A 13014-nucleotide genomic window follows, 5' to 3' on the forward strand; every position below is an offset into this window, starting at 1 on the left:
TCTTACCTGTCATCCAGGTGGCTCCAGACACCACCAAGACAAAAGCCCTGAACATTTTAACGCCAAGGCTTCAGCCTTAGCTAAACAGCAAAGAATCGCTTTCTGCCATACCGCGGATGCTGCCTCTAAGGCTATGTCTACATCTATTGCCTTGAGGTGCCATGCCTGGCTGAGATCGGAGGTGTCTCAGATGATACTAAAGCAAGGATAGAAGACCTTCCTTTTGATGGTGCTGGCCTTTTCAATACTAAAACGGACGAATTCATGGACAATCTCCATAAAATCCACAAAATGGCACGCTCATATTCCACCCACCAACCTTACCGGTATCAGCGTCCTCAATTCTGAAGACAACCTTTCTTTCGACAGCCATTTCAACCATACCAACAACCATATCGACCATACAAGTCACAAGTATCTGACAGATCCTACCCAGGCCCATCTACATCTACTGTACCTTCCTTTTGACCTCAACAGCAACAAGCACGTTGACAGCCCTTTCGAGATCCACAAAAAAGGGTAAGCAGTATCCATAGACCCCCGTCTATCTACATTTCAAACTAGACTCCATCCCTTGGCTTGGCGCCATATCACTAATGATCAGTGGGTTCTTTCTATTGTCCAAAATGGTTATTTTATTGAATTTCAATGTACCTCACTCTCTGGTGCCTTTAAGACTACTCTATACTCTCTAGCTCTCCATGAAGAAGTTTCTTCTTCTCCAAAAGCAAGCCAATATTCGTAGTCCCTTTCCCTACATTGCATGATGGATTTTACTCCATATATTTCACAGTCACCAAAAAGGATGGAGGACTCCATCCTATTCTTGATTTTAGAAACCTTAATAAATTCATTCGGCCCAGACGCTTTAGAATACTGACCCTCGGGCACTATCATTCCTCTCCTTTCACGGGGAGACTGATTTATCATCATCAACTTCCAAGATGCTTACTTTCACATCTCTATCAATCCACTTCATCACAAATTTCTATGATTCCAAGTTGACGCTTCATACCAATTTTGCTCTCTCCCGTTCGGACTTTTCACGGCACAAAGGACCTTTACCAAATGTATGACATGAGTCGCTGCCTATCTCCAACTACAAGGTATTACAATATTTACCTACATAGACGACTGGTTAATAGTCACTACTTTGTATCACAGTGCAGTCAGAGCTACCCAACAAACTCTCGATACTCTTCAAGATCTAGAACTCAAGGTAAACCTTGCCAAATCCCATTTCGAGCCTTCACAGACCGCCACCTACATCGGGACGTATTTTGACTCCCTTTGAGCCAGAGCCTTTCTCCCTCAAGAGAGAATCACCAAATTAAACCAGCCATCCGACCATTCCAACCCTTAGCTTCGGTATTGGTGCATCAAGCCCAGCACCTTCTCGGGCTTATGGCTTCTACGACAGCCATTATCCAGCATGCAAGGCTCAAAATAAGGTCCCTACAATCATGGTGCCTATCACTATTTGATCCCGTAACAGACCACCCTTCCAAACGTCTCATAGTAACATCAAAACTTGCCAGTCAACTCACCTGGTGGACGTTTCTTCCTCATTTGATGCTAGGCAGACCCTTTCGACCTCTGCAGTTCTCTATACAGGTTACCACCGACGCCAGCCCATCAGGATGGGGAGCTCACTGTCGATATCACAAAATACACAGCCTATGGACAAAACAAGAACAATTATTACACATAAACCATCTCAAACTGAGAAGGTTGATGAGCTATAATAGCAGAAACGTACACCTTGAGGGTAGAATGAGAGAGACCTACTCTACCTATTTCCTCCGATTCCACTCATACAATGAACCGTCATTCAACTTTGACAGTTCCACTCAAACACCATCCTCCTCACCCCATGGTGGCCACATCAACCGTGGTTCACCCAACTGAGATTGATATCGACCAACATGTTCCATCTCCTGTCAATCCCCAACCTTCTGACCCAAGACAGCGGGATGATTTACCACCACGGCATAGACTCTCTGAACCTGACAGCATGAAGGATATTACCACCATACAAAATGTACTATATCAAGCTTGAAAGCCATCGACCCAGAGGTTATACCAAAACAAATGGAAATCATTCCTCTCCTTTGCTCATTCTCAGAACTTACCTGCAATTCGTTTGCTTTGGACTTTACTTACTTTTATCCTTCATCTCTTTCATCTTGGTCTCTCTCATTCTACCCTCAGGGTGTAAGTTTCTGCTATTACAGCTCATCAGCCTTCTCAGTCTGACTCAGCTAGGCTTTTCTCTCACCCAACGCTGAAGAAATTTCTCAAGGGACTCCTCAATATCCATCCGCCACATCAATATCCTCTTCCTCAATGGTCTTTGCAACTTGTCCTTAACGCACTTACCTGACCGCCTTTCGAACCAATGGCTACTACTACTTTCAAATTATTCTCTTTAAAAACGTAGTTCCTCGTAGCAATAACATCTATTAAATGTGCCAGCGAACTTGCAGCCCTCAGATCAGACCCACCTTTCCTTCAGTTTCATCCAGATAAGGTTACCCTCTATTTTGAAATATCTTTTTTACCTAAAATTGTCTCTGATTTTAATCTCAATCAGCCATTGATTTTACCAACTTTATTTCCATCTCCTACACCTCTCGAGGGCATGCTCCACATGCTTGATGTAAGACACTCTTTGGCCTTCTACATTGATAGAACTAAATCATTCAGACATTCTCCAAGACTCTTATTATGTTTCCATGGCCCTCATAAGGGTGCCCCAGCTTCGCCTCAAACTATCTCTCGCTGGATTGTTCAAGCTATTTCATTGGCCTATGAGCTCACAGGCAGGACGCCTCCTGAACATTTAAGAGCTCATTCTACTAGAGCGCTGTCAACCTCTACTTGCCACATCTGCCATGTAGCTACATGGTCTAATCCATCAACCTTTGTGAGGCACTACTGTCCAGGCGAAGAATGATGCTGATTTTGGCAGAGCGGTCTTGACATCTTTTCTACCATGACGGCCCACCATCCAGTAAGTGAGCTTGTCAGTCACCCATTTGTGTGCATTCACAGAGGCCACAAAGAAGAAAGAGAGGTTACCTACCTTTAACCATGGTTCTTCTGGTGGCCTCTGTGAATCCACACATCCCACCCATCCTCCCCTCTATCCATCACGTTGCCTTTTATTTAAGCCTTTGACAGTGGCAGACTCTTACAGGAACTGAGGGGACTTTTGGAGGGCAGAGCATGCGCTCCATAGGGGAACGTTCTACTAATCACATCTTTAGGCTCTAGAAACCTCAGACACGTTCTGTACAGGCACAGAACAACCCATTTGTGTGCATTCACAGAGGACTACTAGAAGAACCATGGTTACAGGTAGGTAACCTCTCTTTTTTTGTAGCTCTGATGGTGTTATTTCTGAGATCTGTAACTGGAATTTCTTGATATTTTTCCCCAAAGCCCTGATGACTATGGGGACCACTGAAGTGTGTTTCATCCACAAACAATATGTTTTGATTGCTAGATCTCTATTAGTTTTTCCAATTCTTTATCTTCAACTCTGGCGTCCCCTGGAATTGCAATGGATAATTAATAACTGACATTGCATTTCCAGGGGATGTCAGAACTGAAGATGATGTATTGGAACTACAAAAACAAAACGAGGAAACCCCAAACCCTGGCAATATTTGGAACAGCATATCATCGTCATCATTCCTTGAGGGCTGTGAGGATGCCTTCCAGGTATGTTGGACTACAAGTCCCATAAGCCCTCTGCAGGCTGAAGAAGGCTGCCTTAGATTCGTCCTTTGTGCCTTTAGGTAGGTAAAGGTAAAGGTTCCCCTTGACAATTTTTTTCTAGTCAAGTTCGACTCTAGGGGGCGTTGCTCATCCCTGTTTCCAAGCCATAGAGCTGGTGTTTGTCCAAAGACAATCTTCCATGGTCACATGGCCAGCGCAAGTAGACAAGGAACGTTGTTACCTTCCCACCGTGGTGGTACCTATTTATTTACTCGCATTTGCATGCTTTCGAACTGCTAGGTTGGCGGGAGCTGGGACAAGCGACAGGCGCTCACTCCGTCATGTGGATTAGATCTTACAGCTGAAGATCTACAGACCTTACACAGCACAGAGGCTTCTGCGGTTTAACCCGCAGCGCCACCACGTCCCTTGTACCTTTAGGTGGCGCTATTTGTGAGGCTGAACTCTTTGCATTGCCGAAAGAATCCTCCTTGCGGCTTACCTCAGAAGAGCCCTTTCTCTGCTTTTCCTTAATGTTTTGCGCCCCAAAATCCCGCTAATTGTATTGGCATGCGAAAGGCCTCATTACCTGCACCCCATTAATGGAAGGGGCAGCATCCCCAATTCTCTGTGCAGCTAGTGCTATACACACACACACACACACACACACACACACACACACACACACACACACACACACACAGAGAGAGAGAGAGAGAGAGAGAGAGAGAGAGAGAGAGAGAGAGAGAGAGAGACGCTGCCGGGCGCGGATGACGACGACGAGGGCTTAATGGTGTGGGTTGTATTTTTCGCGCTGACGTTTTCACGCACCCGCTTGGCTCCTGCCCAAACTGGCATTTGATGGTTCCAGCCGGGGCTGCTGAGGCAATCAGGCGGGGGCGTGGAGAGACGCCCGGCAGCCAATGGGCGCTCTCTCTTTTTGCATACATTATGCAAGAAGGTTGGAGCTCCCGCCAGGTTGTTGGTCGGCGGAGCAGGCAGGCAGGCAAGCTTTGCAGGGGAAGGAGGGAGGGAGGGAGAAAATCGAGATCGATTTTGCGCAGCAGCAGCGGCGGCGGCGGCACCCGCAGCATCTCCCGCGTCCGCCTTGCCGTTTATCGCCCTCGAGCCACCCGCCTCTTTTGTTTGCTGCTTTCTCTTCTGCGGACGTACAGAAGCCCAGCGGAGGATTTCCTGTGCTCTGGATTTTTTTTTCTCGTGCTGTTCTGCCGTTGCATGATTGCCCAATGGTGTAGGAGGCAGGTGGCAATGGATCTAGGAGTCTACCAGCTCAGGCACTTCTCCATTTCCTTCTTGTCATCCCTGCTGGGCACCGACAGCTCTGCCCTGAGGCTCGACAGTAGGTAAATAGAGGCAGGTCGGAGACATTTGTTTTCCGAGGCGCTGGCTGGCATGCAGGGCGGGGTGAGTGTGTGTGTGTGTTGGGGGGGGGTGTTTGATGGCGGTGTAGATCTCGCTCCCCCCACCCCGCGCGTTGCAGGCATCTTTGCGGCAGTGCAGGTGGCCCCCTCTTTTGTCCGTGGGGCGGCCAAAGCGGGACCGCTGCCGTGCCCCCACATTATGTAATTCCGCTGCCATCTTCTTGGTTCAGTGGGAGAGAGAAGCGGAGGGAGGGGGCTATTTGTGTGTGCTGCAGCTGCCTTTCGTGCCAGCGCGGCCCCCCCATCCCGGTTTTAATGCATCGGTGGCTGCTAACCTGCTCTGTTTCTCTCCCTCTCTCTCCCCTGTCCCCCCCACCCCGTTTGTGTTTTGCAGCTCCTCGGGTGCCAGCGTCGTAGCGATAGACAACAAAATCGAGCAAGCCATGGTACGTGCACCGTCCCAGGAATGGCGGGGGGGGGGGGGGGAGAGGGCGGCTGCCGCTGCTGCTGCTCCGGGTGATGTGGTGGAGAGGCGATGGGTCCTGAAACTCAAGCCAGAGCGATTTCCCTGCCAAAGCTTCATTTCGCACAGCTTAGCACCTTGGACCGATGGCACGGCATGAATGTTTGCGGGGGGGGGGGGGTTGTGTGCGTTCCCGCTACCCGCGAGAACGCGGTGTAGGTGGCAGCAGAGCTTCTCGGTTCCTCCCTCCTCCTGTTTTTAAAAATTATGCTTTCTACAGCGAAGCAGTGCCTACTCCTGGCGGTCCGGGGAGATGGGAGGGAGGCGGGCTAGGGAGGGCCCGCATCCTCCCCTCCCCGCCCCGTTTTTCCAAAAGAGGCTGAGGAATTTTTTAATCATTATTTCAGGACGGTGCATCCCACGCCTTTCCGCCGCTCTAGGGGGAAATACAAATTGAGATTAGGGGAGAATGGGACCCCCCCCCCTAAAAAAGCCCCTCCCTGCTACTGTTTTCTGGTGCCTCCTAACCTAAAGGAACCCCCCCTCCCCTTTTCTCCCGTGCTCAATTTCCGCTCCGCGTCCGTGCTTTTGTTGCTGGAGAACTGCGTGGAGCTGTTCTCACGGGATCCTCTCCTTGCCTCCGCCTCCTCCTCCTTCTCTGTTGCTAGGCAAACTCAGAACTATAACTCCCGGCTATAAATAGCGAGCCCGCGGATTGGCTGAGGCTCGGCCTCGGAGGTGGCGCTTCTGATTGGCGTGACGTCAGCGAACGTTGGTGGGGAGGGAAATGCGGCAACCCCCCCTTGCCCTTTAAGACCGAACTAGCTGGAGCCGCTGCGGGGGGGGGGAGCTGAAGGGGAGGCGGGGTTTGTGGAGGAAGGCTGGCTGGTTGGCCGGTTCGCAGGTCAGTCAGTTCCGGGGACAGACCCGTTTCTGGCCCGGCCCGGCAGCGGAGGGGCGAAGCAGAGTAGCCCCTGGTCTAGGTCGAGGTTCTGGGCAGACCTTTCCCCCCGCCCCCAATCTGTCAGAAGTGTGGGCCCCTGCTCGCCGTCAAGCGATAGCCCAGGGCAAGCCTCCAAGGAAGGAACAAGATAGGCTGGGCAGGAGGGCCAGCTTTTGAATGGAGGAGGTGGCGGCCTGACGGGGAGGCTAGTCCGCTGTTTCCAAGAGAAGTGCGAAGAGGAAGAAAGACCGGGATCCTTTCCTGTGGCGGCAGGGGCGGGCATGGGAGCTGGCTGCTAGTAGGACGCCAGCCCTACTTAAATTCCTGTTCTTAAGTGCTATCAGATTGCATCACACTTAGAGCGACCCCAGTAGGGTTGCCAAGGTCTATGAAACATTTTGAAAAGTGTACTTACCATTGTGGAAGGTCACAAAGTTTCCATGGCCAAGTCATGATTTGAACTCAGATCTCCAGAGTCCTAGACTGATAACTCTGTCCACTATGCTACTCTTGCTCCCCTATTCCTGTCCCGGGCCTTCAATACATGTCCAGTCTGCCATATTGCTGGGCCCCTTTTGCAGCTGCATTCATTCCAGTCCGGTTGGGACAGATGTGGTGGTTGGTGTTCCCTTGGTGTTCCCAGTCTAGATATTAAACCACTCCACAGGAATGGTTTAATATCTAGACTGAGATGCCGGGGAATGGAAGGCTGGGATGTTTTTGTGAGAGCAAGAGGAAGGTGTGCTTTATGCACAATTAATAACTGAAACATAGTACGTTAAAATGTGTGCTGGCTCTGGATTCCTGGGAAGTATAAGCTCTTCATACTTCAGTCAGGCATTATGTATGATTGTTTTTTTCAACAATAGCAACAGCAACAACACTTTGAGAGTGAAAGTGGATGGACTGGTGGGACTTACACAAAGATGTCAGCACTAAATGCTGCAGTAGTTAATGTTTTGCTTCAGTCTTTTTGGCCCCAAGAACTATGTAAATTGAAGAACTAAGACATACTTAAAAAATAAAAAACTGATCTCCAGGTTTAAAGGATAGAGGGGAATGAGTGCATACATGTCTTGAATATTCAGTGGAAGATTCAGCATCCCAAAAGGAGATGAAAATCACAATGTTAAGTACATATTTAGAAATCCTGACAACTATTTAGTGTCTTTTTTATTTTTTTATTTTTTATTTTTTTGTTGTTTAACATTTTAGATGTATTTTCTAAGGACACACTATTAAAATGCAACAAATTTTTTTAAAAAAACCAAATACTACTTGTTACATAAACATTTCTGTGGAATAGTGGGTTGGGGTCATGAAATGGCAAAACTATTGGCCCATCCCATCCAGTGCCTGTCATGGAATTCCCCACCACTGTCACTGGTTTAAGTGTAGTTTGTGTCCTGATATTCCCCTCACCCCCACTTTGTTTTTCCCTTTCAGGATCTTGTGAAGAGCCATTTGATGTATGCTGTAAGAGAGGAAGTGGAGGTTCTCAAAGAGCAGATCAAAGAATTAATTGAGAAGAACAACCAGCTGGAGCAGGAAAACAACCTTCTGAAAACACTGGCGAGCCCAGAGCAGCTGGCTCAGTTCCAAGCACAGTTGCAGACGAGTTCAAGTTCCTCGCCTGCCTCTTCCCAGCCACAAGGGACAACTCAGCAGCCACCTTCTCAGCCGCCGCCCCCACCACCAGGCTCAGGACCATCAGCATAGCCAGCAATGTCTCGGGCCTAAGTGCTCAGGACTCTGTTGAGGCAGGACTGCCAGGAATCCACCACCATAGCCCGCTCTTGCCTGCATGCTGCCACCCAGTCATGAAGACTCTTCTGTGCCCTGCATACATAGTCACAGAGCAGTTTCTTTTCCGGTGTTAAGCCATTCATCAGAAGTGGGGGAGTCAAGTTCCTCCCCCTCTGTATTTTTATTTTGGGGGGGGAGGGTCTCATCAATGTTCAGGGAATCAGCACAAATTCACTGGGGATTGAGCAGCGTGTGCAGGTGGCTGCTAAGACACATGGATCTGTGTGCCTGAGGCTTTTTCCCTTAAGATCTTCCTTCCATATAGTGCCGCAATGAATGCAAGTGCTATTAGGTATGGAAAAATGAAGAAATTGGTTGGAGTGGTGGGAATGAAGACCCGTTCTCCAGCATTTCACCAAGAAGCCAAAGCAATGACTGAGGAAATCAATGTTAGGGAATCTTGGAGGGAGGGGGATTTTGTTTTTGAATGCCTGCAACCTTACAATGCAGATGTGCTCCCCTTGCTTTTTATAGCAAGGACAGGTGCAAATAAACTGTATCAGTAGGAGGAAAGCAGGTAGGTAATACGTTGCTGTGACATAGGAAAATGAAGGTTTACTTGCTTATGTATATTTGTGTATTTAGTGTAATTACTTTGTAAAATAGGAAATGTAACTCTATGTTGTACAGAGTGAATTTGAAAGGATGAAGTGAAAAAGTTTGGATAGGTTTTTTTTTTATTTTATTTTTGATGCTACATGAGTAAGATTTGCACCTACACCTCTTTTCAGAGATAGGCTGATAGATGCAGTTTATGTACATTCTGAAAATTGCCTTGGAACTGAATACCTTGGAGCTAAATTCTTTTCACTACAATTCAGTTTCATGCAGGGGTGGTCAGTCCATGAGAGCAAAATTAAAAGCAATTTCTCACCACATTTTTTTCTTTTTCTTTTGGATATGATCTGTATAGTAGTATGCATATGTTCCTGTGCATGTTCCTGGGAGGAGGGGGAGGAAAATTGTAAAACGTCAGTATATTTAACTATTGCACTTCTCAACTTCCAATAAAGCATTGATTTAGAAATGGTGACTGGAGGAAAATTGCTACTTTCGGCTCCTACCTTCTAGCGAAATCTAATATAGTCAGCGGTTTTGGTTTTGGCAGCCTGTTTTGAAATGCTTAATGGGGCAGGTAAAATTTTATGAACTAAATCATCATTTTAGTAAAATAAATACATACTGTAATTAAAACCAGAAGGATCCTGATAGGAGGCAGGGGGTTGCAGGTCATGTTCTCTGCTTTATCACTGCCCTGTAAAAAGCAAAAGGAAATTGCAAGAGCTTGTCTGTCCTCTCCTCCATTTCTTATAGTGCAGCAACTTGCGATAGGTAGTGAATGATCAACAGCCATCCTTCAGAGCTGCAGTAGCAGTAGCACCTGTTTCTTAGCAGCAAACTAGCAGCACAGCCTCATAGAATTAAAAACATGTTTATGGTCTGTAGCCTATAAGAATGTGGAAGGTGCAGTTGTTACAGCAGCTTTCTGAACAGATCATTCAGTTATATTTGTTGGACTAGATTTTATCTAACTGAAAAAAATCATACCGAACACTTTCACGGAGCTTTCAAGTGCTCAGAGTGCTTTGTAGACCTCTTTCAAGGTACTCTGAATAGCTGATCAGGTCAGTATCTACAACCAGACAAGGGCATTTACGATTGCCCTAGAAGGCGGTATTGAACTGTGGTCTGTATCTACCTCCTACCATTGGCTAATAGGATTAATTTGGCTGCAGTTGACTGGATGTTATCTAATACACAAAACAAATTTTGTCTCAGACTTCTCATATCTTTATGTGTCCCTATTCCTAGTTGAATAGGAGCCATGTGTTTTGATATATAAGGCATTTGTGGGGAGCTGAGTGGCTGGCTGCTCTTCGTCTAACCAGATGGAGAAGGACCTTTTAATCTACGACCTGGAAGGTGAAATCTGCCACCAAGCTGACTCTGGAGCCCTTGTTTTGAAACTTGCTTTGACCACAGGAGATTGGCTTGTATGTCTCACCATGATTTGGGGACTTCTATATTTCTGCTGCATTACCCCCAGCTCTGCAACACCCAGCCCAGTGGAGGATCCCACAGGACTCGAAAGCTAGTACCTGTTTAGTGAGATTTTAGTGGTTGCACAAAGGTGCCACCCACCCTTGTTTTCAGATTGTGTAGAAAGACCATATGGCTTTTCCCCTTTCTTGTTCCATCATTTTGGGTCATCTTTATACGCTGGTCCCATAAAGTAGATCAGTATTATGCTTCTGTTACATATTTGAGAAGTCTAGAAGAATGGCTTGCCCAGGACCACCTAAGGAAGAGCCAGTTTGGTGTAGCAGTAAGAGCATTGGCTTGGGCCTTGGCAGTCCAGGTTCTGATCTGCATTCCACCATGAAGCTCCCTGGGCGGCCTTGGCCAAGCCACTCTCCCAGACTCCTCAACCCAGCAACAGGGGCCTAATAACACCTACTTTATGGAGCTGGTGTGTAAGAATTTCGCAAAACTATGGAACAAAAAAAACACCATAGAATCATTGTGAGAGTAGAGATGGAATGGACAAAAAGCATTTATATTGTCTTGAGTTCTCTGAAAGAAAGACAGCATATACAGGTAACAAATAAATAAATGGGAGTTTGTTGTAGAGGTAAGATTCAAAGTGGAGATTCTCATTAAATGCGTGTCTCCTGTGCTCCCTTAAAACCATTCTTCCCCTTTTTGTTCATCTCTGGAGCACGAGGCTTCTAGTCTGTAGAGTCCTGAGTGGATTCAGAAATGGTTGAAGTCATCTAGGAAGAGAACTGGGAAATCTTGAGCCTGTCAGATATTTTGTACTTCAACTCCTAGAAGTCCCAGACATCATAGCTAATAGTAAGAGACTTTAGGAGTTGCAGCTGAAAACATTGATTGGGTTTCCTAGCCATAGTATACAGTATATACAGTAGCCCTCACTATTTTCTGCATGGAAAAAAATAGAGTACTAGAAGATGGTGATAAAAAATGGAGGCAGCTGGAATTTAAAGTGGTAGGTATTGTCATCATTTACATCAGTGGTCCCCAAACTTTTCCCAACTGCAGACCGGGGGGGTGAGGTCCGTGCGTGGGGGGTGGGGCGCGCACAGAGGGGGCACTCGTGGGGGGCAGCAGATCTGTGTCCGCAGCCCAGCCTAGGCTATGGATCAATGTTGGGTTGGGGACCAATGATTTACATCACCAAAATGGTCAAAATGCTTCAATGGTGATACTCATTGTGCTTGAAAATGTTAAAGACATCCAAGTTAAAAACAAACAACCCCCCAAAATAAACATGGAGGCAACAAAAAAATTAACATGAATGTTTTTCAGTGATGAAAAAAGTTCTAGGACAGATGACACGTCCTCTCCTATGACTCTTACGTTGGCACAGAAATTGTGGGAGTAGAAGTATCCATCTGTGCCTTTATGCGAATTGCACATTGATTATAGCTGATTTCAAATTGGAAGTTTCATAGCGTGCACTCATCTCTTAAAGTCTATATTGCTGTAGTACAAAGCAAAGATCAACTGAGATAATTCCCTTGTTTAGCCAGGAAAATTGAACGTTTTAAACTCATTTTAAGCTTTGAAATGGGAACAGATTCCTGCAACTCTGCATAGGGAATCTGTAAACATCACAGAAAATACTTTTTCCCCATGGGTCTAACCAGTCCAGTAGCTGTGGGATTAATAGCCATCGTAGACAGCTGAAACAAAAATAAACTACCTGCAGATTGTGTCTCTTAGGCAGTTTTTTTTTGCCTTCAGCAGGGAGCTGCCGGATTTTCCCCTCATCTAGGATATTCCATTCTTCTGGAGGAAGGCAGCCGAACCTAGGTCTAGTATTCTGTTTGCAGTAGCAGCTACCCAGATGCCTTTGGAAGATCGCAGGGTAGACACAAAGGCTTTCTGTCATGTGTCCTCAACACCTCAACATAGTTCAAGCTATGATGATGATGAACAAGGCAATTCAATTTGTGTATCATTGTTAAGAGCCATTTAGGAACCATCCCCTACATTACTCAAATCCATTTTATGACTTTTAGGCAACAATTGTCTCTGCATCATGTGACAATTTCAAAATTAAACCTATGTCTTGGGCAGTACCATTTTTGCTTGTATTTGTCCCAAAACTGAAGCCTTTCTGGTTGTGTGACTGTTTATTATATCATTTGTTTCTCTGGTACAGCTAGATTTTGAGTCTCTAAATACATAATTTTAATATGAGATTTTATAATCTGTTCTAACAAAGCAATTAGTATGTTCTTATATGGCAGGCTACTTTTTTTTAAAAGAAAGCTGTTATGATTGGCATGCTACACACATTTTTATTAATGTTCCAGCCTGTATGACCATAGCTGCAGAGTTCCCTTCCCCCACTTTAATACAACAAAAGAAGAAAGCTCTCAGGAAGACATAAGGAGGTCTGTTTCAGCCTGTTCATACTCATGCAGCTAATGCCAGTGGTTCAGCAGGCCCTGAGGTTTGCAGACGTACCACAAAAAAGTAGAAGAAAAGTCTGAATGGGGGAAACCCTGCAAAATAGCTGAGCATGCTCCAGAAAAGGATCCAAGGCAGTTTCAGCATTAAAAGGACAATATTGAAGAGCTAAAAAAAACTAAATATACAAATATTTAAAAAAGAATTAAACAAGTATATTAAAAGAGTAACTAAAATCAGTACTAAGAACTCATTTG

The 13014-nt window shown here is 46.0% G+C and overlaps 1 protein-coding gene and 1 long non-coding RNA gene across 7 annotated transcripts in view; one reads left to right on the top strand and one right to left on the bottom strand.

Moving 5' to 3' along the window:
• Positions 1–4273, bottom strand: part of LOC110080828 (uncharacterized) — a 37690-nt gene extending 33417 nt beyond the window's left edge. The window contains exon 1 of the long non-coding RNA XR_013543682.1: positions 1548–4273. This is a non-coding gene — a long non-coding RNA (uncharacterized LOC110080828). The remainder of the gene's footprint in view (positions 1–1547) is intronic.
• The window catches only part of TSC22D1 (TSC22 domain family member 1), a 105973-nt gene extending 96629 nt beyond the window's left edge, over positions 1–9344 (top strand). For 4 of the 6 annotated variants that reach the window (XM_072994785.2, XM_072994788.2, XM_078390693.1 and 1 more), the window contains 2 exons: positions 5500–5551; positions 7958–9344. In XM_072994785.2, the coding sequence (XP_072850886.2) occupies positions 5500–5551; positions 7958–8230 (325 nt within the window). In that variant the 3' untranslated portion in view covers positions 8231–9344. Of the gene's footprint in view, positions 1–4460; positions 5149–5499; positions 5552–7957 lie in introns of those variants that run through there. The other 2 variants (XM_072994786.2, XM_072994790.2) reach the window with 2 other exon arrangements.
• Positions 9345–13014: the final 3670 nt, after the last annotated feature.

Source organism: Pogona vitticeps, chromosome 3 (genome assembly GCF_051106095.1).
Source record: "Pogona vitticeps strain Pit_001003342236 chromosome 3, PviZW2.1, whole genome shotgun sequence".
NCBI classification, from domain to species: domain Eukaryota; kingdom Metazoa; phylum Chordata; class Lepidosauria; order Squamata; family Agamidae; genus Pogona; species Pogona vitticeps.